This window comes from Cebus imitator, unplaced genomic scaffold (assembly GCF_001604975.1).
Source record: "Cebus imitator isolate Cc_AM_T3 unplaced genomic scaffold, Cebus_imitator-1.0 Scaffold457, whole genome shotgun sequence".
NCBI lineage: Eukaryota > Metazoa > Chordata > Mammalia > Primates > Cebidae > Cebus > Cebus imitator.
Window position 1 is genome coordinate 825,961 of NW_016107772.1, and position 24,445 is coordinate 850,405.

The window sequence follows — 24,445 nt, forward strand, 5'->3', positions numbered from 1 at the left end:
ATTCTTCCCGCTCTCCAGATGGCACAGGTCGCCTCCAAGATTTTTTGCAGGACTGTTAGTCATTTATATTTTTTACATTCAAAGTTTTAATCCATCTGAAGTTGATTTGGATCTCTAAGAGGAGTGCAATTTTATTTTATTCCAGATGGATATTCAGTTGTAGCTGGCACCACTGACTTCACAATACGCCCTTCTCCCACCAAATCAAAATGCTGCCTTTGTCATATATCTCCTCCTCATGTATCCTGAAATCTATTTTTGTATTCTCCATTCCTTTCCATTGTCTAGTCCGCTACCACTGTCATATTGATCTGATTACAGTGACTTTGTAGTATGTTCTTATTTCCAGGAAAACAAAACCCCCACAGCAGTTTTTTCCCAGCCTTCCCTGGTAGTTCTTGGGCATTTATTCTGCCATATAATCTTTGAGATCATTTTATCCAGTTTTAAAAAAATTATCCTGTTGGTAATGTAATTTGAATTACATTACATTTCTATGGGAAAAATGGGAAAACTGACATTTTTCTGGTGTTAAGTTTCTCCATCCAAGAACATGGCATGTCTTGCTCTTTTTTAAATCTTATTTTAAAATCCGTCCGAAGATTTAATTCATTTCTGTTTCCAAACTTTTACTTTATATGCTTCATTTTCATAAATGATAGTGCCCTTTCTTGATGAAAATCCTGCCAGTTCTTTCTTCAGCTGAAACGCTGTGTGCCCTGTGAACATCAGCATGGACACCTGCAAAGAAAATGTTGTGTGGCATCCACCTGAAGAAGGTCCCAGCATCTGCTACCTGGTACCCTCAGGATGGGCCGTCAGCTGAGTCCAAAGTTGGTTTCTGTTTTCCTTCTCTTCTCTTCTCTTCCTTTCTTTTGAGACAGGGTCTCACTCTCTGTCACTCCCAGGCTGGAGTACAATGACACGATCACAGCTCATGGCAGCTTCGATATTCTGAGCTCAAGTGATCCTCCCACCTCAGCCTACCAAGTAGCTGGGACCACAGGTGTGTATCACCATGCCCGGCTAGTTTTTAAACTTTTTATTTTTAGTAGAGATAGGGTCTTCCTATGTTGCCCAGGCTGGGTATTTCTTAACTTCTTTCTTTCTTTCTTTCTCTTTTAACAAATAGGGCTCCATGAATGTCTTTGGACACACCTCTTTCTTGCTCATGTGTGAGGGCTTCTCATATCCCTGGAAGAAGACTGGCTGGGCCATGTGGCATTCCAATCTTCAGCTTTGCCAGAAACAGCCAAATTACTCTGCAAAATAGTTGGAACAATTTACATTCCTGGCAATAAGGCAAGGGAATTCTTGTTTCTTTACGTTTTAGTCAGCGGCTGGAATTTTCCCCTGACTTTTCTTCTTGGAAAACTTTTTTCCATCTTTATTTTAGTCAAAAAGTTATCATTTTGCATTTTAATCTCATTTTCCCATATAGGGTATATATACATGTGGGTATGTATGTGTGCACGTGGATAGCTCTCTAGCTCTGCCTATCACCTATCTATGTAATTTCAACAGGAACAAAAAAGTACACCATGAAAATCCTTCTCCCATCCCTGTCCCCAGCCACCCAAACCCAGGTCCCAAACCCAAGTAGTTGTCAACCATTGTTAACATCTTCTTTTGTTTTCCATCCAGAGAAATTCTGTAAATATGTAAGCAAATGTATATATTTTCTCTCCTTGCCCAGTTCTTAATCAAGTGGTAACACATCACGTACTGCACCTTTATTTTCACAAGAATTCTATCTTGGGATTATGCTGTATCTGTATGCAATGAGCTACTTTTTCCTTTTTCTCACTCTTTTCTCTCTCTCTCTCTCTCTCTCTCTCTCTCTCTCTTTCCAACAGTGGCATAGCATTTCATCTGTAGATGAACATCTTTTGTTTCCAAACTTTTGCCATAATCTATGAGGCTGCGGTGAATTTCCTGATAAATTTTACAGATGTAAAGCATATCTATCAGATAAAGTCCTGAGTGGAATTCCCAGCTTAAAGGGTAAATATATTTGTAAGTTTCACAGCGTCCTGTTGCTCATCCCAACCCGAGAGTGCATCAGTGGACACTTGCCCCAGGCCGTCTCCCCCATGCCCTTAGGAACATGATGCGTTATCCAGTGTTTTGACATTTGCTAATACCAACAGGTATAAAATGGTATCTCAAAGTGTTTTTATTTTTAAAACAGCCTTATTGTGATATAACTGACATGCTATAAAGTTCATTTGTTTTAAGCATACACTTCAATAAGTTTTAGTAAATGTACAGAGTTATAACCATCACCACAATCTAATTTTAGAACACTTCCTTCACCCCAAGTATCTTGACATGTGTTAAATTTTCATTTCTCTGAGTGAGAGTATGTTTTCATTCACTTAAGAGCCATTTCTATTTTCTTTTCATTGAATTTTCTGTTCATATGCTTTGCTCATTTTTTTATTGTATTTCTTTTTATTGATTTGTCGGTACTCTTTATATATTATGCTTCCAGATTAGTGTAAGTTCCTCTCTTCCAAAATTCACCCTGTGGTTCCAATTCTCACAGGCTGGAAAAAACAGAACCTGTTGATTGGGGGCTGCTCCTCTACCACACCATGAGTTGTCTGCACACAGTGACCATATTCAATTTTATTCCATGTCCTCTGCTGCCTAGCACAGGGCCTGGCCCAACGTAGATCTCTGCAAGTAAGCCTGGACCCAGCCGCAGCCCATCTATGTTCAGCAGTCTCATCATTTGTGGAGAGTTTTTCATCTGTGTGGTGAGTCATATCTGACTCCTCCACTGGACTGATTGCTCCCTGAGGGAAGGTCCCATGGCTGTTTGGTTTGCTGCTGTCCATCTGGGGTCCACCACAGTGTGGCCTAGCACATTATTTAAAAGTGCTGATTAGATTAATTTATTAACTAATTAATTACTAAGTGGTTTACAGTACCCCGAGGGAGAAAGATATTGGAAGGCTACAGAGAAGGAAAGCCAAAACCAACACAGCCACAGTAACTGGTGTTTCCATGAGGGGCACATCCCCGACCCGAGGGCCTGCAGCCGATGGGTGGGAACCCTGGTGCACACTATCATAGGTGGTGATGCTGCAGGACTCCACCCTTACGTTGCCATTCAGGAATACAGTCCCAGGGTGGCTCATCTTACAACTTTTCAAGAGAAGCTGGAAATGACGTTCTTTACATGACATCTTTCTACTTCGAAATGTTGGCAATGATCGGTCACTGCACAGGCCCCTGAGACTTGGGCTGCCAATTTGCAAAGCCTGGGTTTACAAAACACAACTCTTTAAATGCACGCTCACACATAATTCTCCCAGTCATCCTGGAGGGAGGTGGGCAGAGGGAGACCCTGAGGCTCAGAGCAGAAAAATGACTTTCGTCCAGCCACCCAGCTGTTAGGGGTATGTAGGTGGGTGTGCTCGGAGGAGATGGGGGAGTCCTGACCCCCTGACCTGAGCTGTCACACAGCTCCTCTTCCAGGAAGGAATTGGGGCATTTCTGAGGGAAGTGAAGCTAATTCTCAGAGGTCCCAGCCAAGGCCCTCTCCCAGGGTTTGTCCCAAGCCTGCCTGGGCAGGTTAAGCTTGGCCTGATGCCTGCTGAGCCCCTTCCAGGGCAGAGATGGGCAGGGCGAGCTCCCACCTGGAAGCCCTGTTGGGCTGAGGCCTTCTCTTTGCTCTCTATGCCTCGCTGTTGGTGTGTGGCCCACACACAGCAATTAATCATCACCGCCTCATGACAACTCTGGTGTAATTATCTTGTATTATGAGTGAAGTCTCGCTGGCAGGCCAGCCCTCCCTAGAGAGGCCACAGCTCCCGAGAGCCAGGTGAGAATTATTCTCCGCCCTGATGGGCACAGCGGGTGCAGGGATGTGGAGGGGCCTCAGTAGTTCTCTCCCTCCATCCCAGGTCCCTCTGGGATGGGAGCACGTCAGTGGGGCTGGAGTGGCTGCTGAATGACTTGCAAAAAGTCATGGGGGGGAAAGAGGAGCTCCCGAAGTGATAAAGAGAAATGACAATGATGAAGCCCGTCCAGGCCCCTCTATCCTCATTCCCTCATTCCCAGAGTTTCGACTGATGCCAATCAATTGTCAGCTATGATTCCAGTTGCTGAGCTGTAGCCACAAGCAAAACAGAGCCCCCACCCCCACAAGAAGCCTGGCATACTAGAGGGAGAGCCAGACAGCAGGCACACAGGGGCGAGGTGATTTCAGACTGTGTTAAGCACTATGAAAGAAATGCACAGGACCTGGCGCGGTGGCTCATGCCTGTAATCCCAGCACTTTGGGAGGTCAAGGCAGGCGGATCACAAGGTCAAGAGATTGAGAACATCCTGGCCAACATGGTGAAACCCCATCTCTACTAAAAAAATACAAAAATTAGCTGAGCTTGGTGGCGTGCACCTGTAGTCCCAGCTACTCAGGAGGCTGAAGCAGGAGAATTGCTTGAACCAGGGAGGCGGAGGTTGCAGTGAGAGGAGATCGTGCCACTGCGCTCCAACCTGGCGCCTGGCAACAGAGCAAGGCTCTATCTCAAAATAAAAAAAAAAAAAAAAAAAAAAAAAAAAAAAAAAAAAAAAAAAAAAAAAAAAAAAAAAAAAAAAAAAAAAAAGAAAGAAATTCACAGGGAAGAGTGGGGCACAAAGGAGCAACCTGGCTCTCGGAGGGTGACACTTGAGTGGACGTGGAATGCACTCGGGGCGGCGGGAACAGTAGACTCAAAGGACCTGAGATGGAACGCTCTGGAACAGGAAGACAGCCACTGTGGATGCAGTAAGGAAGAAGGAAATGAGGTCTGAGAGGTCAGTAAGGGCCACTACATAGGTTCTAAGAGTTTGGCGTTTTTGGCTTTTATTCTAAATTCTGTGGGATGCATTCTCAGAAACGATTTCTTGCTGCCAACTAAACTGTAGCCTTTGGCAGCTTGCCCCCACCCCCGCCCACCCCGTCTATAATTTCCTGCCCATCCATTCACCCATCCTTTCAACAAACACTTATGGAGCACCTACTGTGTGTCAGCCTGGCCCTGGGGAACAGCAGTGACAAAGCAAAGCCCCTGCTCCCGGAAAGCCCGCCTTCTGGAGGTAGAGACCGTCACCCAACCTCTTCTGCACGGGAGCCGGCTCCTCGGACTCCACCCTAGACACCGCAGCCGCCAGGTGGCGCTCTGCGCCTGCTCTTGGACAGCGGCTGGGGTCGCCGGGCCGGGGCCCAGACTCGGGCCCGGGCGCGGGCCGGGGCGGGGGAGGGGCGGCCGGGGAGCGGGGGCGGGGCTCGCGTAGCAGGTTGTGTGACTTTGGGTTTGACCTGCCTGGAGATGAGCTAATCCCGCAGTATAATAGACTCCGGGGAGATAGGGAAAATGGCTGCGGCGCTATCTGCGTCGCCATGGGGACCATCGCGCGCACGCGGGCGGGGTGCGAGCCTGGAAAAATACAGCCTTTGTCGGCGGCGCGTGTCACTCACGGCATGGGGACCTCAGGCGGCGGGTTCGGGCTTCCTTGCCCCAGCTGCAGAGCTCCGGCGGGGAGGCTCTGGGGCTCGGACCCCCGGGTGTCCCCAAACTCCGTGGACGGCCCCTCCTCCTACACTCGCACACTCCGTTTTCTGCCAAAAAGTCTCCTGTGACACAGCACGTTCCACCTGGCCGCTCTGGCGTCTGTCACAAGCGCACACACCATTCCCTGTCGCTTCCCCAGCCCAGTGTCTACTCACGCTGGCACACGGACAGGCCCCAACTACTGCAGTTCCCCCGTGCCCCTCACGCAGCTCACCTGGGCACACCTGGGCAGATACAGCAGGACACACAGCCTCATGCAGACCCGAGCACATCACAATCACGCCCAGAGGGAGCACTGACACCTGCACGTTCACCTCCAGCAGGCACAGGAAGCTTGTGTGCCCTGAAACACAACTCAGGGTGGGCACCTGCATACACACCGCACATCGACCCTAGTGGCCTCCAGCGTGCCCTCCTAAACAGCCACCTCCAGGGCAGACACAGTGAGGCACTGGCAGGACGCTCATCCTCTGCACTCGGACACGCGGGCTTGCACTCCCATTCCTCCACCACGTGTCCAGCCACCCTGGGCCGCATGCCTGCTCACATGCTCAGTGCAACACCGCCTCCTGTGCACCCTCCAACCGCCTCATCGGTTACCTTCGGGCACTCAGCACGCACACGACCGCCATGCATGTGCATGAATGGACTCGCACATGTGCACTTTTTTGTGGCACACTTGTTTGACACACCCGCACACTCGCATCGGCGTTAGTCCATGCACTGGCATACCCACGTGTCCGTCCAAACACGCCGGGCATACAGGGGCACACACTCCGTGGCCCTGGCAGGCAGGCGGGTGGTTCGGGCACGGGGCGCCCGCGTGCCCCCAGCGGACGGCTATCTGCCTGGCCATCAGCGCGCGGATCTGCGGTGGTAAATGATGCATTCGATGGCGGGCGCATTTGTTGTGCGCTCTCTGAAAGGGCTCCGATAATCTGGAAGGCAGAGATAAGGAACACCATTTATTCCGCGGCACTTTGGAAACAATTCCCAGCCCCGTACAACCCCATTCTCGGGCAGCCTCCGGGAGCCGGGCAGATAACGATTGGCTATTCATTATCTTCGCCGGGAACAAAGATTAGCCGGCCGAGATGAAAAATTACCCGGGACAGCAGCGCGGCCCCGCGCGGAGCCCCCTGCCCGCCGCCACCGCCCGCGCCTCAGTGCCCCGCCCTGCCGGCGGCCCGCAGCTCTTGCACAGCCCGGCCTCGCCCCGCACCCGGCGCTTCGAGTCTGGCGGCTGAGCCCCGTCTGCCTTTCCATCTCAGTCTGTCCGTCCCATCCAGCCCATCCTTACTTTGTGTCCCCACTCTTCTCCGGGGCCCTTCTCACCTCTGTCCCCCATCTTGCAGTGGCTCTTTGAGCCTCTCTGGGGTTCTCTTCCCATCTCTTTATTTTTCTCTTATCTCTCCAGCCTCTCTTATCTCTCATGTCTCTATGTCTCTCTGGTTACCACCTTCTCTGCTTTTATTCCCATCTTTGTGACCCAGTGGAGCTGGGTCAACCTCCTTTCTGCCACTTTTTGGTTGTTTCTGTCCCTGAGTGTCCCCAACCCCTAGCCCTGTCCCAACCAGTGCCTCTCCCTTATTGTTTTTAAAAATCTGTCCTTGGGCCTCCCATCTCTTTCTCCACTCCTTGTCTTTCCCCACTCCTTGTCTCTCTGGATCTTTCTGTCACTGGATTTCCATTTCTCTCCATCCACCCCACCCTGAGGGCCCCACACCTCCAGGCCTCATACCTCCTGCCTCTCAAGGCTATGAACCTGGCTGCAGACCAGAGACTGGAAGGCTCCAGCCAGCTCTGGTCTGGCCAGTCCAGCCTTGCCCAGTAGGCAGGAGGCAGGTGAGGTGGGGAGGTGGAAGGCCTGCAACCCCCTTTCCAAGGAAACAAGACAGAACTAGAAAAGGCCCCATAGGCACCCAGGCCCTGCTCTTGTGCTTCAGACTAGCTCGCCCATGCCCCTCCCTGGTGAGGCCCGGGGCCTTGGGATCTGGTGGTCCCAACGAGGACACCTCATTAGAGCAGTTATTCAGCATGGCGCTGGCGACAGCAGATAAGGCTTATCAGTTCATCTCCCCTCCCACAGACAGCAAGTGCCCAGCAAATGGTACACTGGAGCTCCACTGGCAGCCTGCCCTGCTGGTTAAGGAAGGTCTGGATGGTGGGTGATCCTGGAGGATGCACCCCCTCCCCCGGCGTCACCCAGGACACACACCTCCACAGTCCACAGAATAGGGCTGCGCTGGCCAGGGAAACATGCATTTCAAAGATGTAGTCATATGTATAGTTGCCCACAACTCAGATAGGCGACACAAATGCCCACGCCAACACACATCAATTCATACATGGAGCTGTACATAGACATGCAGACATGCTCGGATACATCTCCTCCCCACCAGCAGTTCAAAGATAAAACAATACACACTGATACCCTATGTTAAAGACAGTTGGGCATGCACACAGCCAAACGAATGTTCATATACACAAATACACACACCTCACAGCCATCAGTTGCAGAATTATACATGGATATCCAGACACATGCAACACACCATACACACACATACCTACACATACACCAGTTCAAGGACACATGCAGATACCCAGGCACAAACTATTAAAGACATACACAGGCCAGGCGCAGTGATGCACATCTATTATCCCAGGACTTTGGGAGGCCGAGGTGGGATTGCTAGAGTCCAGGAGTTCGAGGCCAGTCTGGGCAACATAGTGCGACTGTGTTTCTACAAAAATAAAAATTAAAAAATTAGCCAGGCATAGTGAAACATGCCTGTGGTCCCAGCTACTCAGGAGGCTGAGGTGGGAGGATGGCTTGAGCCTGTGAGGTTGAGGCTGCAGTGAGCAGTGATGGAACCACTGCACTTCAGTCTGGATAACAGATCAAGACCCTGTCTTACAAACAATAACAACAACAACAAAAAGACACACAGTAACACATGCCTAGATATATGCATACACACACACACACACACTCCAAAACACACCAATTCATAGACATGCCGCACGCGCACTGCTACAAACACAGGACACACTCTAATTTTCAGGCAAACACTTGGAAATCCCCACCCCCTCATTACATGAGACTCTGACATGATGACCCCACAGACACAGAGCCAAAGGGACACACAAGCATTTCCACAGACACACTCTCTCGTGCCAAGTTCCAGGGTCATGATCTGAAATAGCCGTATTGTGACCTACTGCCCAATACACAAACTCTCAGGAACCCACAAGAAGAAATGGACATACTTATATACCCAGTTTTGCAGACACTCCTGATGTGATCATAAATGCATGCAGACACACCTGGGCACACAGGACGTAGGCTTTGGGCCACATGCATAGAACACACACACAATGCAATAGTCACCACCAGATTTGGAGAAAGACCTATAGACAGCAGGTGTCACAAAGATCAGGGGACAGACACACTCCTCTGTGGCACACCTGGGCACAGGAATACAAATTTCCCTGTCCTTCCAAGGCCAAGGACTTTCTCTCTGGGTCCAAGGTCCCCAGGCCACTTTCACCCTCCCTGGTCTGATGGAATGGGAATCATAGGGGTGGGGGGTGGGGGGAGACATTGGCTGGCTGAATCCCTTAGTAAGAACTTTGGCAACACAAGGACTGGACTCTCTTTGCCCACAAACTCGGGGGCCATCCTGGGATGAGGACTCCCACACTCACCTTCTCCCCACCTCCTGCCCCCCACTTCCGTGAACAAGCCCTCTGCACCCTTCCTTGTTTCCCCCTTTGTGAGAGTCTACCCCTGGGAGATGGGCCAGGGGACGCCAGACGGTGGACTTCTAAAGTGCTCTGGGTCCCCCAGAGTTAGGAACTGGAGTGGGGGTGGGACAGGGAGAGGAGCTGTGCCTCTGCACTTAGCTTAAACAGTCTGGCTGTGAGGGCGTCCTGAGTGTGCGGAGCTGCATCTGAGTGTGTGGCCTTGTGTGTCGGTATGATCCAAGCCGTCTGAGAATGTCCTCAGGGCCACAGCTGCGTGCACATGTGTACAAACGTGTGCATGTCGGTGCGAGCACTCCTGGAAGTGGATTGAAGACAGAGGAGCGGGGTCTGTGTACCATTGTGAGTGACTGCGAGTGCCTACAGCTCCTGAGGGTCCCTGGGGGGAGTCTCAGTAAAGACGTATCCCAGGCTTTCTGATCGAGCATCCGTGAGGTCAGGGGCGCGCGTGTGCGCTCCGGAGAGGGCGGGAGAGGCCTGGAGTGTGGATGCACAGGATGCGCGCTCCCTGAGTGCCTAGCGGCCCTCGGCCGGCCTGGCGGCTGGACCTGGTAGACCGGGTGCAGAGCCCCGGGCACCCTCCTGCCCCCTGCGGCGCTCCCGCCCCCGTCGCCACCCCCTGCCCCCCCGCAAAGTGATGTCGAAATAAAAAGCCGCGTTGCGGGACGGTGGGGGAGAGAGAAGCAGCGTGAGCGCGAGGAAGGTAGCGAGGCCAGCGCCGCGGTGCTCGCTGCTTAAGTCTGTCTCTTGCCTGCCGCCACCTCCACCCTAGCCGGGCCCCGTCGCCCACCAGGCGGACAAAAGCCGTCCGCTGAGCACCATGCGGCCGCTCGGCGCGCCGCCCAGGCTCTGCTGGTGAGCGCCGCCACCCCGCGCCCAGGTTCTGCGAGCCCGCCCGCCGGCACCTCTCCCTGCTCACAGCTCCGCTCCGACCACGTCCGCCCGGGGGCGCCGCCCACCGCGCCTAGCTCGGTGAGTTCCTTCCACTTCCAGCCGCCTGGACCCGGCCCTTCCCGCCCCCGGCCCGGCCAGCCGGGCACCGAATCGCTTGGTCCGTTTGCCCTGTGGCCCCTATCTTTGGGGCTCTCCTTGGCCCTGACAGAGACCGGAAACCCTGATTATAGGGACTTGAACCAGAGGGAGTATTTGGGGACTTGGGGACAGCAGGCCCGCCTGGGGCCTCCAGTCTTCCCATTTCTCGGAGCCACAGGCCAACAGTCCTTGGCATTCCCAGAGCCTCGCAAAGTACCCCCGCCTCCCGGCCCCCGAACTGGGGCCTTTGTCTCGGCCGCCCCCAACCCCCAGGCTGCCGCGGCGAATGCGTCCGAGCAGGGCCGCAGACCGGCGGCTGCACCTGCCGGATGGTCCCGTGCGCCGGCTTTTCGCGGCTTAACCCGGCTCGCTCCTGCTCGCGCCCCCGCGCGCTGCGCCACGCAGCCCTTTATCCTGTGTGACTGAGGTGCGGGTGGGGGAGAGTGCCGGGTCTGGAAGTCTCCCCCCGCCTGAAGCTGGAGTCGGAATCCGTTTAGTAGGATTTCAATAAGAATGGGGCCGCCGCGGGCTTGAGAATCTGCCGCCGGTAGGCGTAGACGACGTTCTGGATCTGTTTGAAAACGGGGCATTTAAAATTATTCGGTGGCGGCCAGGCTTGAACTCCGGGTTGCTCCAACCACGAGGGGAAAGGCCTCGCGTTCAGGGCCCCCGTGTGTGGCGGCCGCTCCTTTACCGGAAAACAAGGAAGGAAATTCGTTGTTTTGGAAAAAGCCTCCTCTTCCGAGGTCGGGAACATCTGGTGGTGAGCTCCAGGTCTACGCAGGCACCCCGTGCTGGGATTCGTTTATGAGCAGGCAGGATTTGAGAACCAGGTAGGGCCCGTGCGGCAGCCCAGGCGTCTGGAGAGCGTTTCCCAGCCGGGTTGACAAATCGCAGACAAATTGCGTCTAACGAAACGGATTTACCAGTTGTCAGGCCGCCGGCTCCGGCCGCTCCGAGTAAACCGTGGCTGTTCGTGGAGGAGGGAGAAGGCCGGCTGGATTGTCTGAGGGTCTCAGCAGGGCCTCGTGGGGAGGCTGCCAGGCTTGAATGTAGGGGTCAGAAGCAATACAGAAGCTCGGAGGCGCCGGGGTCCAGGGTACTGAGACACCTAAGACGTGGGGGCCACAGACTCTAGGATTCCCAAAAAGGCAGAACAGGAATGGGGTGGGAGAAACTGCACTGAGGCTGAGGGAGGAAGCCTTCTGATTTGGGGGGCTGGAATTGAACCCCAAAGAGCAGAAGGGGCCGTTATAGCCGTAGTCCCCCCTCGGGCACCCCCTCTGGAAGGATGACTGCTGGCCTGAGATCTAATGACTCGTCTTTAAGGAAACTTCTGCACCCATCTGCTAAGGCACCCCACTTCCTCTCTGTACCCCTCAAGGTTTATTACCAATTTGGGGCTGGGAGACGGCTGGGTTGCGAATTAAATTTCTCTATAGAAGGTAGTCCCTTAGCAAATGGGTTTTCTTGACACCCCACTCCCAGCCCCACACCGCGGGCCAATTAGCTGCCCATAAGGAAAAGGCGAGAAGAATTAGGTTACAAAGGAAGGGCAAACTTATCGTCCCAAAGGGGCCGCCTCGGATGAGCTAAGTTTAAACAAAGGGCTCAGAGGGCTGCACGGCCCGGGAGACCTGGGCAGCTCTGTGTCCGGCCTGAGACCAGCGGCTTAGGAGAGGCAGGCGAAGCACTCTAGAACCGAGCACCAAATCTGCTGCCTCCCAGGCAGAAGCACTCACTCAAACAGTGACGATCGCCGCTGTGAGTTCTCCGGCCACTTGAAAAGGGTCCTTAGAAATTTCTGTTTCCTGGCTAACTCCAGTCCTCGGAGAAATCTTGTTCCCAAGTAAGGAAAGTGACAGCTTCTTAATGTGATCAAAGGCAGCGCCAGCATTTCCAACTATGCTCCCCGAACGAACAAAATACTGAAAAAGGGAATGTGTGCTTCTGAAGGTATCTGGGGACCCCAAAGTTCAAGGCCGTAAACTGGAGTAAATCTGCTCTCAAGAGGCCTGGAACAGCGCCTCAAGATCCCAGCCGATTCTGGGGGCTGCATAGAGCCTCCCCAGGAGTTTGTTTGGGGCCCGAGGTGGGAGGATGGTGTCTCCGGTCTAGTGGGGAGGAGCCCGGTTGGTGTCCGTCGGTCTGTCTGGCTCACACAGACATTCACGAGCGCAGGTCCCCATTTATTGGCCAGCTGGGCCTCCTGCTACCTGGCGCCGCATTTCTCTCTCCCAGGCGGGTGCGTTTCCGCCAGAGAATGCAGCAGTCCCGCATCCTACGCAGGACCTGCAACCGAGGTGGAGGCTTCAGTTAAGCCTGCCCTTGCCTGCGTTGTCAAGGAAGGCAACTCCAAGGGCTGCAAGGACCTGGCAGAATTCCTTTTTCCTTTTTTTCCGCCACAACCGGATTTCGGGCAAGGAGGCTGGTTCGGGTCTCCTGAGGCTCCGGCTTAAGCACTCCTTAACCGCCCTGCTAAGCCTCTCTGCGCGGCGATTTTCTGAGCTGCCGAGCGGGGTAATTAAATCCCTTCCCTCGCTCCGCTCTGCGCCAGGCAGGCAGCAGCGCAGGGCTGACGTTTGGGCAGGGGACTCAGTCAGGCTGGCCACCTCCACTACCGCAGTAGCCAGGACGCCGCCGCGGATGGGTTAGGCACCGAGCTCGCGGCGCTGAAACTGCGGCTGCACACAGAACGGAGGCGGGGGGTGAGGGGTAATTTTTATCGCGCCTTTGGGAGAAAAAGGCGAATTACCTGCTTTTCCGGGGGCGGTGTGCAGACACTTCCCTGCGAGCCGCCGCGCAGATCGCGGCCGGGCGGGAAGCTTCCGCTCGGCCCTGGCGTTCACAGCCCAGCGGACAGCTGCAGGTCTGCCTCCCGCGCTGGGTCCCAGGGTTCGCGCTCGAGCAGGGCAGCTTTGCTGGACGCGGGGGATTATCCCCGGGGCCGCGGTGTCTTTCAAAGGGTCCTGCTAGGCTCCGGAGACGCCAAATAGGCTCGAGTTCCGCTGCGATCTCATTTTACGCGTTGATGAAGAATCGTAAGCTAAAGGACGGGAGAAGTTGAGAGACCGACCGACCGAGAGACAGTGGCCCGGCCGGACTGCACGCGTAGAGGGGAGCGGGAACCGGGAGGCACCGAGACCGCTCACCTGCCCGGCCTGGCCGCGGAGGCCCGGCGCCGGGGACCTAGCGCTCTCCCTCCCGCCTCGCGCGTCTTTCCCGGCTGGCGCAGGCCTCCATTCCCGCGGAGTGGAATTCGGAGCAGACCCGACTCCGCGCGCCCCGGAGTGGAGGGGAGCGGGAGGATCAGCAGGCGGCTCCGGCAGGCAGGTCCCCCAGGGCACTAGACACGCTGGTTCCCAGCACAGTGGAGCTCTGCGCCCCCCCAAGCCCCGCGGTTTACCTGCGTTTGGGCCTCGGACAGACAAACGGACGCCAGACGGAGAAGCAGGAGGAAGCCCCAGCCTGAGCCAGCGCCCACTCGGCGCTGCCCTGAGCTGGCCGGGGAGGGGGTGACGGGGGCGCGCCCGCGGAGCTGGGCCCAGCCGGGCGCCCCCGGAGCGGAGGGGACCGAGGGCTTTCCTCCCTCCTCGGATTATTAAAAAGTTCATTTCCTGGCGAATCGGGTGACGTCAGGGGCTCGGCGTCGCGGTGGCGGGGCCGCCCGGCCTGAGAAGCCGCCTCCAGTTACCCAATTACCGACTGTCAATCCCGCCGCCCCTCCCCCACTCTCCTGGGGGTGGCCCGGACCCCAGCCCTCCTCCTGCCCCTGACCCACCTGGGGGCCCTCTGGACTTCTGCCCCGGGAGCCTCGGGCCCAGCAGGGAAGAGGGCTGGAGGACGCGGTTCAGTCCTCCCAGTACTCAGCACCTGTCTAGGTCCCCCCAAATGCCTTTGTCCTGGAACCCCCCCCGTCGGCCTGGGGCTCCCTTCGAGCCTCCGTCTCCCCTGTCTGTACAGTGGGAGGGGGCAAGACTTATGTGCCCAGCCTACTCGACCCATAGAGCCGGATCGCCGGGCAGGAAGTGAGTGGGGAGCAGTTTCAGGTGACTTAGGGGACGGAGACCTCAGACCACCGCCTCCCCCTCACCAGAGGCCACCTCGGGGACCCCCGGCAGGAAAAAATGCCACCTTCTGCCCGGGGTCGTCTCCCTCCAGCTGGCGCCGGCGCCAGTCCGGGTCTCCACGGCCTCGCCCCAGGCCATTGGGCCCGTTGGCCTTCGAAGGCCACGCCCGGGGAGGGGATCCCCCTCCTTCTCTCTGGAGCCACCGGCTCTGCCACCTCCACTGGGTCAAGCACAGCCCTTGAGCGGCCGCGTGTCTGAGGCTCAGGTGCCCTCTAGGGCCCTGTAGTTCCTGCCCCTCTCTGCCCGTCTCGATTCCTGCTGTCCTGCAGCGGTCCTCTGGGCCCTCCCAACACCCCGCCAGCCCAGCCAGCGCTGGAGCTGGGGGAGGGAACGGTCTGGGTGGGTAGCCGCGCTCGGACTGACCGCGTTCAGCGGTGAAGGATTGTGGCAGGGTTAGGGTCTCGGGGAGAGGCCATCCAGAGGGTGTGCGCGGCCAGGGCTCCTGCGGAGGGGGGAAGTTGGTGGTTAGTTACTGCTAGGGAGGCCCAGAGCGTCGAGGAATCCCGGAGTGTTCGCAAGAGGGGCTGCAGGGGTCGAGCCTGGGGTGAGGGTCCCTTGGTAGTGGGGCGCGTTGGCAGCAGGGGCCGCCTGGGGTGCGCAGGGAGGGGGCCCGCCGGCGGAGGGGGGTAGGCCAGCGGGTCAGTCCCGGAGTCCAGCGGTTCGGGAATTGCGGACGTAGCCAATGGGAGGCGGAGGTTGGGCGGCACGCGCCACTGATTGGCTGGCGTGGGCTTCTTAGCCGTGCGCGGCCCCCGCTTCATGTCTGTGCAGGAGTCGGCAGCTGGCGCCAGGGCGGCCGGAGGATGCCGAGGGGCCGGAGTCGGGCGGGCCCGAGGCCGAGACGCGCGCTACCCCCCGCTCCTATCCTGTAAGCCCCGCCAGCCTCCGGACTCGCTGTCCCTGGGCCCGTCGCCTCCGGGGCTCCCTCCCGAGCTCCTTCACTCTTAGCGGCCGCGTCCCTCCCCTCCTCACGGCTGCGTTTGTAAGTTTGGGGTTCATGAGCAGGCTGGGGGCCTGGGGCGCTCCTAGCTTTGAGGGGACTGGGGGGTGGCTCCAGGCGAGGGGCCAGGCTACGGGTGACTGCTTTGGTGTGCCTTTTTGAGAGGTTCTGGCTGTGACGCTTAGGACTGCGCTTAGGGGCTGCGTGTGCGTGTTTGGGGGTCGAGGTCAGTATGTGTATCTGTCGCCAAGCGTGGGTGTGTGTCTCTGGGATCAAGTGCCCCACTGGGTGCCCGGGCCCTAGTCTCCAACTTTGAGTCTGTGTTCCTGTGTTTGTCTACCGGGCGGGGGATTCAGTATGAGTGTCTGACTGAAGTGCTGCTCTGTGCGTTTGTTGGGGTCACTGGTGTCGGGGCCGGTCCCCGTCCCCGGGTGTGACCCCATGTGCAGGAGTGTGTGGCTCTGGGTCTGCGGGTCACCACGTGAGTGTGCGTGGCTGAACCCCCTCCCCCGCCTTCCTTTCGTTTTGAGCTTTGGGCTTCCTCCCACCCGGGACTGGTCCTCGTTCTCGGAGGAGCTGGGCTGGGGCTCCGTGGCGCGCAGGACACCTCGTGGTGGGACTTTGGGGGTGTCAGGCGCTGGCGGCACGCCTCACGCTCCCTTCCTCGCACAGGGCCGTTGCCGCCTCCACCCAGAGCCCGAGGCGCCGCCGCCGGCCATGGAGGTGGCGCCGGAGCAGCCGCGCTGGATGGCGCACCCGGCCGTGCTGAATGCGCAGCACCCCGACTCGCACCACCCGGGCCTGGCGCACAACTACATGGAACCCGCGCAGCTGTTGCCTCCCGACGAGGTGGACGTCTTCTTCAATCACCTGGACTCGCAGGGCAACCCCTACTACGCCAACCCTGCCCACGCGCGGGCGCGCGTCTCCTACAGCCCGGCGCACGGTGAGCGCTGGGCCCGCGGGGATGGGAACCCAGGAGCTGCGCGCCAGGCGAGGAAGGGGAGGAGGGCCCAGCTACTCGCTTCCCGGATGTGGGATCTGCAGGAATCGAGCTGCTGAAAAATCGGGGAGGGAAAGGTGGGGGCAGCGGCCGATTGGGGAGGCTCTGGGACCCATAGGATTTCTGTCCATTTCCAGCTGTCCTTTGAGGGTTTCTGTAGGGCCTCTCCGGTGGGGTTCCTTCTATGCCGCTTGTCCTTCAGCTCGGACTGACATTCCTAATTATTATCGGTGGGGTGTTATGTTTCTGGTTTTCTTTGGGGAGGGGATGACGACTTGTTCTGGGAGTCGTGATCTCACGTGTCTGTCAGGGCGCCCCTGCCTCTGCCTACCCTGATCCTTTTGCCCACCCTGACCCTCTCTCCCTCTGCCCGCAGCCCGCCTGACTGGAGGCCAGATGTGCCGCCCACACTTGTTGCACAGCCCGGGTTTGCCCTGGCTGGACGGGGGCAAAGCAGCCCTCTCTGCCGCTGCGGCCCACCACCACAACCCCTGGACCGTGAGCCCCTTCTCCAAGACGCCACTGCACCCCTCAGCTGCTGGAGGCCCTGGAGGCCCACTCTCTGTGTACCCAGGGGCTGGGGGTGGGAGCGGGGGAGGCAGCGGGAGCTCAGTGGCCTCCCTCACCCCCACAGCAGCCCACTCTGGCTCCCATCTTTTCGGCTTCCCACCCACGCCACCCAAAGAAGTGTCTCCTGACCCCAGCACCACAGGGGCTGCTTCTCCAGCCTCATCTTCCGCTGGGGGTAGCGCAGCCCGAGGGGAGGACAAGGACAGCGTCAAGTACCAGGTATCACTGACGGAGAGCATGAAGATGGAAAGTGGCAGTCCCCTGCGCCCAGGCCTAGCCACTATGGGCAGTCAGCCTGCTACACACCACCCCATCCCCACCTACCCCTCCTATGTGCCTGCGGCTGCCCACGACTACAGCAGTGGACTCTTCCACCCCGGAGGCTTCTTGGGGGGGCCGGCCTCCAGCTTCACCCCTAAGCAGCGCAGCAAGGCGCGTTCCTGCTCAGGTAAAGGCAGGTGCTGGGAACTGGAAGAGGGGAGCATTTGCATTTTTGTGGTGGGGGGCTGTGACTTGGGAGAGGGGGTAGTTTTGGTCTTCCAGATCTGGGAATGGGTGATGTCTCTCTCTAGTAGCCCCCAACAGATGTTTGAGACCCGAGGGTTGAGGAGAGGAGTTTTGGCATTTTCTTAAGGGTTTCCCGTGGCCCCCGAAGTTGAGTTCCTTGCCCCACGCCCCTCCAGGGCTGGTCACTGCCTGACAAGAACACAGTATGGGAATTCCCCCTTCCCCTCCCTGAATCCTAAGTGAAAATTCAAGCCACCTCAGGACTGAGCCTGTGAGACGAAGGAAGCGAGTCTGTATGTGCATGTGTTAGGGAGCGTGTGTGCATGTGTGTACGTGTGTCTGTGTGTATGTTTCAGGAACACAGGAGATTCCAGATGCTTAAGGAATCTGGGTCTCCAACTCAATCAGTCTGATCTTGGGATTTCAATGGTTCCCAATCTCCTCGGGAGATTTCCCCTGAAGCAAAATTCCCAGGACTTGCTCCTGCTCCCTGGCCCCTTCAGGCCCTTCCCTATCCCTCCCTGAGGGCTGGAGTGAGGGGTTGAAGCTGCAGTGCCCCCGCCCCTTTTCCCGCAGCTGGCTGGGGCCAGACTGGGTTTGTCCAAGAATCTGGCCGCAGAGCAGAAACCCAGAAACCCTTGGCTAGCGAGGGACTCCTGCTGTCCATGTCTCTTTCCTTGATCCCGTTGAGGCACGGCGCGGGAAGGTTTTTAAAACAGTTACTCCAAAGTGCAGGAACCACCGTCTCTCGCTACTCTGCGTTGCTCATTTAGTTTAAACTAAATCAAGAACAACTTCCTGGGGAACACAATGCCAGGCAGCAGTCCTGCTCAACTTCGACCCCAGCCCCAGCCCCAGCCCCAGCCCCAGCCCCGGCTGGCCCCAGCACCCGCTGAGCCCTGGCTTAGGGTCCTAGTTCTTCTCAGGCCCATCAGCTTGCCTTTTCTTGATCCTTTCTCCCAAGTTTGTTTTGCATTTTATTTGAATTCCAGATAGCCTTTTAACCGAAAAAAATAAAGTAATAACAAACAAACAAACAAAAAAACAAGGCCACTTAGTCTAAAAATGAAAGAGCTTATTATTTATTTTATTTTAAAGAACAACAATTTCGATCCATTATTTCCAGGACTCAATTCTAGGGATTCCATGGAAGAAGAGAAAAGTTGGGAAGAAAGAGGGAAATAACCCTGGACTTAGAGCAGAAAGACAGGGAGGGGCAGACACAGCTGGGTAGAAAGGAGACGGACAAGAGGGGGGAAGAGACGGGCCGGAGCGAGAAGGAGAGAACCTCCTGGGCCCAGACGCGTTGAGCTGGGTGACTCCTGCCACCGCCCTGCCCTCAGCAAAGTTTGCAGTAAATACCCTCGTGGTCGCTCCAGAACGCCTGGGGCCCTGGGCCCCTCCTCCCTCATTTCCTGGCCTCCTCGGGAGGATTGGAAGTGGGGGATTTGGCCTTAAATGACTCTGAATCTTGGTCCCCTCCCATGTGGGACCCTCTGGGTCCCTCTTCCAGCCTAGGCCGTCGCAGCCAGGCCCAGGCTGACCTCGTGACTGAGAGGCACCGGCACTGCTCAGCCAGCAGCTCGCCTGCCACAGGCTCCCTCCAGAGACCTTTTGGGTTAAGCAGGCCCTGTGTCTCTCCCTGTTCTCCTGCAGAAGGCCGGGAGTGCGTCAACTGTGGGGCCACAGCCACCCCTCTCTGGCGGCGGGACGGCACCGGCCACTACCTGTGCAATGCCTGCGGCCTCTACCACAAGATGAATGGGCAGAACCGGCCACTCATCAAGCCCAAGAGAAGACTGGTAGGAGCGGGCACAGTGGCTGGGAGGGGGCTGCTGGGCAGGAGCTGGTGGTTAATTAAGGGGAAAAAAACCTCCTTCGAATGCAGACGCTTTGCCCCTTGAAATCCTCTTTTATCGTGAGAAGCACTGGGATGTCAGTTGGGGTTGCCCCTCTTTCTGGCCAGATTCTTTCTGGCCAGATTTCCTCCTCGGGTGCAGGGAGCCCACCGGCTACCCTTGTGCCACCCCACTCTGCTCTGGGATCCCCAAAGTTGACTGTCCACAGGTCCGACTCCTGTCCTCTGGCCTCTGCTTACCTCTTTTTAAAAATAGGGCCATGAAGTACTTTTCCTTGTGGCTCAGCCCTTCCCGACCGCCCCACTCACAAGCTCCTCGCGCTTATTTAAATAAAACACAAACTCACACCGGCCACTAAAAAAACCTGCCCTTTATTATTTTTCCATGGAGTCACCTATACTGTGTATTTTCATTTGAGTGATTTTAAAAAAATGCCCTTTCGGATCTCCTGCCGGAGTTTCCTATCCGGACATCTGCAGCCTGAAGATAAGGAAACTTCGTGTATCTGTTTCCGGACTCTGTGAGTTTTTAGAGTCTCCTCAGCTCAGTCCTGCCTCTCGCTGGGCTGTTTTGAAATTTCTAATACCCTCCACTCTGCAAATAATGCGTAAAATGCTAAGAATAATAAATATATTTTTTCAGGGCAAAGTGATTTATGAGGCTTAAATCGTTCCCCCTCTTTGGGGGCCTTTTTTTTCCCCTGGAGCGAGGGCAGGGTGAGGCCCGGGTGGGGGTAGAGGTGGAGGACACAGTGCTGGCCCCTGAGTCAGAATTCCAGCTTCAGGCTGCTTACTCACCCCTCCCTGCCCCCGCGGCTGCAGTCTGTCTGTCCCTTCTGTGACCAGGCTTGGGCCTGGGGCCATTCCAGGCTCGGCAGGCCTCAGCCCCCAGCCCCCCACGCTCACCACCTGGCGCACTCCAGCCTGCGGTTGCCTTAGAAGTGTTGGGGGTCCCTCTCTGTCACTGTGGGGCTGGCGCTGGTGGAACCGGGAGAGGGGATCTGCTTTCTTGGGTGAAGCCTCCCTCTAGTTTCTCTAGGGACCAGGCACTTATTTCCAGACCCCACCTCTGCCAGGCATTTCCTGAGTGACTGGGGGTGAAAACTCTGAAAGTTGGGGTATGGTTGGCTGGATAGGTGGGGGTCAGCACTCAGACCAGCTGGAGAGATGGAAAAGCTCTGTGTCTGCACTGCCCACTGTGGTAGCCCCTGGCCGCATGTGAATATTGATTGCTTGAAATGTGGCTAGTGCAACTGAGGATTTTTAATTTTGTTAACTTGTAGTTAGATCTCATTTAAATGTCTGTCTGTGGCCAGCTGCTCCGGCGTTGGATGGTGCAGCTCTGCACTCCGTAAACCTGCGCTGGCCTCAGTGGCACTGACTCATCGGGGATTATGGATTTTGAGGGGAGTCGTGCTGGAGGAGACACAAAATCGGCCCCAGACCCAGGGGCTTGAGGGGACCAAGCCAGCTCAGTCTCAGAATGCCTGTGCTATTAGAGAGCCCTTCTGAGGGCCTCAGTTTCCCCATTTACGGAGTTAGATAGCAGGGCAGTTGGGGGAGGTAGCTAATTCTCCCCTCTAGCTCTTGCAATCCTGTTGATTCTAACACCAGGCTTCTGAGAGTTCTTTATTCTACAGTTCCGTGAACCTTGACTTATTTCGTTCTCAAATTCTAAAATTCCATGGTTCTGAGATGCCTTGATTCCCCAGTGAGATTTAGCCCTCCTTGACTGAGTCGGTGGGGGCCGAGGGTGGAGCGAGGGTCAGGGAGGGAGGTCGAGATGGGCATGAGAGCCCAGCCTGCTGACGCTGCCTTGCCCTCCCAGTCGGCCGCCAGAAGAGCCGGCACCTGTTGTGCAAATTGTCAGACGACAACCACCACCTTATGGCGCCGAAACGCCAACGGGGACCCTGTCTGCAACGCCTGTGGCCTCTACTACAAGCTGCACAATGTGAGTGCGCCCCGCCCTGGCTGCCCCACCCCTCCCTAGGGACCTCTGCGCTTTGTGCTGCCAGGCAAGAGGCCCCAGCCACAATATCCAGCTTGGCTTGGCTTGGGAAGCCGCTGCCCTGAGCGAGCGCCAGAAGGGCTTCCCGTCAGAGGGGGCGCTTTGCCTCTGCTCAGGAGGTGGAGCTGGCTGGGGCAGGGTCCCGGAGGCTAGGGAAGTGGTCTCTTTGCTCAAAAAAGGGTCAGGGTGTTGGGGAGCACTTCAGTTGGCTGGGCAGTACTGGCATGCCGTGGGCAGAGCCAGGGAGGGTGTGGGTTAGCCCCATACACCAGGACCCGCCCTTCCTTGAATGGTAGCCATCTGGTGAGGGGACTATGAAGGTCAGGCAGAATTCCTGGCTTCCTGGGACCCTCAGCTTGACCTGCCTCTGGCCCTCGCTATGGCAGCGGTGGGACATGTTGCTGGAGGAAGGAATTGGCCCTCTGAAAGCTGGTGGTCGCCTCTAGGTTAATAGGCCACTGACCATGAAGAAGGAAGGGATCCAGACTCGGAACCGGAAGATGTCCAACAAGTCCAAGAAGAGCAAGAAAGGGGCGGAGTGCTTCGAGGAGCTGTCCAAGTGCATGCAGGAGAAGTCATCCCCCTTCAGTGCAGCTGCCCTGGCCGGACACATGGCACCTGTGGGCCACCTCCCGCCCTTCAGCCACTCTGGACACATCCTGCCCACTCCGACGCCCATCCACCCCTCCTCCAGCCTCTCCTTTGGCCACCCCCACCCGTCCAGCATGGTGACCGCCATGGGCTAGGGAACAGCTGGACGTCGAGGACCAGGCACTCCCGGGATGGGTGGACCAAATCCTTAGCTGCCCAGACTTTCCCGAAGGCCAACACCACTCCTGCCAGCCTGGCTCGGCCCAGCACCCCCTCTCTTGGAGGGTGCCCGGCAGCCTGCCAGCAGTTACTGTGAATGTTCCCCACCGCTGAGAGGCCACCCTCCGCACTCGGCCACTGCCCAAGTGGGGTTTCCTGCATGGACAGTTGTTTGGAGAACAAGGACAACTTTTTGGAGAGAAAAGGAGGGGATGGGACAGACAAAGGCAACCATTTTTAGAAGGAAAAAGGATTAGGCAAAAATAATTTATTTTGCTCTTGTTTCTAACAAGGACTTGGAGACTTGGTGGTCTGAGCTGTCCCAAGTCCCCTGGTTCTTCCTCGGGACTTGGCGGGTCCACTTGCCAGGGCTCTGGGGGACAGATCTGCAGAGACCTCAGCCCGTATTCCCTTCTCCTCTGGCTTCCCTCTCTGAAACAGCCAAATTCCAGACTGGGCTGAGCCAAAGCCAGAGGAGCCAGGGCCTGGGGAGGGTGAGCTGGTGCCTCCTTCGATGGGCCAGGCCCTGGAGGGCAGAGACAATCACGGGCGGTCCTGCACAGATTCCCAGGCCAGGGCTGGGTCACAGGAAGGAAACAACATTTTCTTGAAAGGGGAAACGTCTCCCAGATCGCTCCCTTGGCTTTGAGGCTGAAGCTGGTGTGACTGTGTCCCCTTACTGAGCGCAAGCCACAGTCTGTCTTGTTTGTCAGGTGGACCCTGTAAATACATCCTTTTTCTGCTAACCCTTCAACCCCCTCCCCTCCTACTCTGAGACAAAAGAAAAAATATTAAAAAAAAATGCATAAGCTTAACTCGCTGATGAGTTAATTGTTTTATTTTTAAACTGTTTTTGGGTCCAGTCGATTGTACGTAGCCACAGAAGCCCTGCTCTGAAAGGAATAAAACCCACACACAAGGCTGCCACTTTGCAATTGTTTTTGGAAAAGTGCCGAGATCCCACATCCCTAGTATGAAAGCTGGGGGTGGGGAGGGGCCCTTGCTGTCCTTGGTTTCCGGGAGCTGGTTGGCATTTGCTGGCTTGGCAGGGGGTGAAGGCAAGAGTAGGGGGCAGGTCAGGACCAGGACCCAGGGAGAAGCTGTGTCCCTGCTGGGGTCCTGGGTCCAGCTTGGCTGTGGCTGTCTGGATCCTTCCCAAGGTACAGCTGTATATAAATGTGTCCCGAGCTTAGATTCTGTATGCGGTGATGGTGGGGTGTGGTGGCCGTCAAGGGGCCCCTGGCCCAGGAGGAGGATTGTGCTGATGTCGTGACCACGTGCAATATGGGCGGGCAGTCGCTGCGGGGAGCGCCACAGCCGGAAGTAACTTATTTTGTACTAGTGTCCGCATAAGAAAAAGAATCAGCAGTATTTTCTGTTTTTATGTTTTATTTGGCTTGTTTTATTTTGGATTAGTGAACTAAGTTATTGTTAATTATGTACAACATTTATATATTGTCTGTAAAAAATGTATGCTCTCCTCTTATTCCTTAAAAGTGAGTACTGTTAAGAGTAATAAAATACTTTTTGTGAATGCCTCTGGCCTGTCTTGTGGGCTCCCGGGATGCTGAGTCCCGGGTGCGAATTTGGGCAGCCAGATTGCATTGCTTTTATTGCCGGGGTGGCTGCGAGGGGAAGGCCCCTGGAATCTGGGGTTGGGCCCTATTGGGCCTGATTTAGTCACTGATTTGGTCTGGGTCTGATTTGTCCTAGTGGATGGGAGGATACTAGGGGAGCATAGGGAGGCTGTGGTTTCTCCAGCCTGTGGTTCACCCCTGAGGGCTCAGCAAGGCTCCTGCAAACCCCATCTCCATTTGCTTCCTCCCAGGTGCTGAGCTTCCTCTCAGCTCTGGTTTCTGAGATATTTGGTCATCAATATTCCTGTTCATTGACAAACTTGACCAGCCATGTCTGTGATTACTGATGTTATTGATTGCTGTCATCTTTGATCAGTGTTGTTGGTCATCAATGATAGGTACCATTACTGATATTCCTTCCAGATCAATGACATGTCTGATCATGAGAGCCTGCCATCAGAGATACCTGATGACTAACAACTGATCACCAATATTTCATTAATGCCTCTTCTTAACCATGTGTCTGATCACTGATACCCACAAAATGTGATCACCAATGTCTCCAGTGACTGTCTTTGCTCACCAATAGTATGCCTGATCATAGTATCCCTTCTCATCAATATGTTGATTGCCAATGAGCTTTGTCACCAATGTTCTAGGCCATCAATAAGTATG

At 56.0% G+C, this 24,445-nt stretch overlaps 1 protein-coding gene and 1 long non-coding RNA gene across 6 annotated transcripts; one reads left to right on the forward strand and one right to left on the reverse strand.

The window, feature by feature from the left end:
• Positions 1 to 1,057: 1,057 nt before the first annotated feature.
• On the reverse strand, positions 1,058 to 14,659 carry LOC119468606. Of its 4 annotated transcripts, none has more exons than XR_005197315.1 (4): positions 13,517 to 14,659; positions 13,120 to 13,410; positions 5,014 to 6,502; positions 1,058 to 1,262 (listed from the first exon to the last, which is right to left on the reverse strand). It is a non-coding gene; the product is annotated as an uncharacterized LOC119468606 (long non-coding RNA). The 4 variants fall into 4 exon arrangements; XR_005197314.1 differs by lacking the exon at positions 1,058 to 1,262 and adding an exon at positions 4,608 to 4,766; XR_005197316.1 differs by lacking the exon at positions 1,058 to 1,262 and having other exon boundaries at positions 4,608 to 6,502; positions 13,771 to 14,659.
• GATA2 (GATA binding protein 2) lies at positions 9,691 to 23,731 on the forward strand. Of its 2 annotated transcripts, none has more exons than XM_017511948.2 (6): positions 9,691 to 10,304; positions 16,107 to 16,380; positions 16,814 to 17,455; positions 19,171 to 19,316; positions 21,201 to 21,326; positions 21,830 to 23,731. In XM_017511948.2, the coding sequence occupies exons 2-6, from the start codon at positions 16,152 to 16,154 to the stop codon at positions 22,127 to 22,129; spliced, it is 1,443 nt and encodes a 480-aa protein (XP_017367437.1). In that variant the 5' UTR covers positions 9,691 to 10,304; positions 16,107 to 16,151; the 3' UTR covers positions 22,130 to 23,731. The 2 variants fall into 2 exon arrangements, with proteins under 2 accessions (XP_017367437.1, XP_017367436.1); XM_017511947.2 differs by lacking the exon at positions 9,691 to 10,304 and adding an exon at positions 15,239 to 15,476.
• The last annotated feature ends 714 nt before the right edge of the window (positions 23,732 to 24,445 follow it).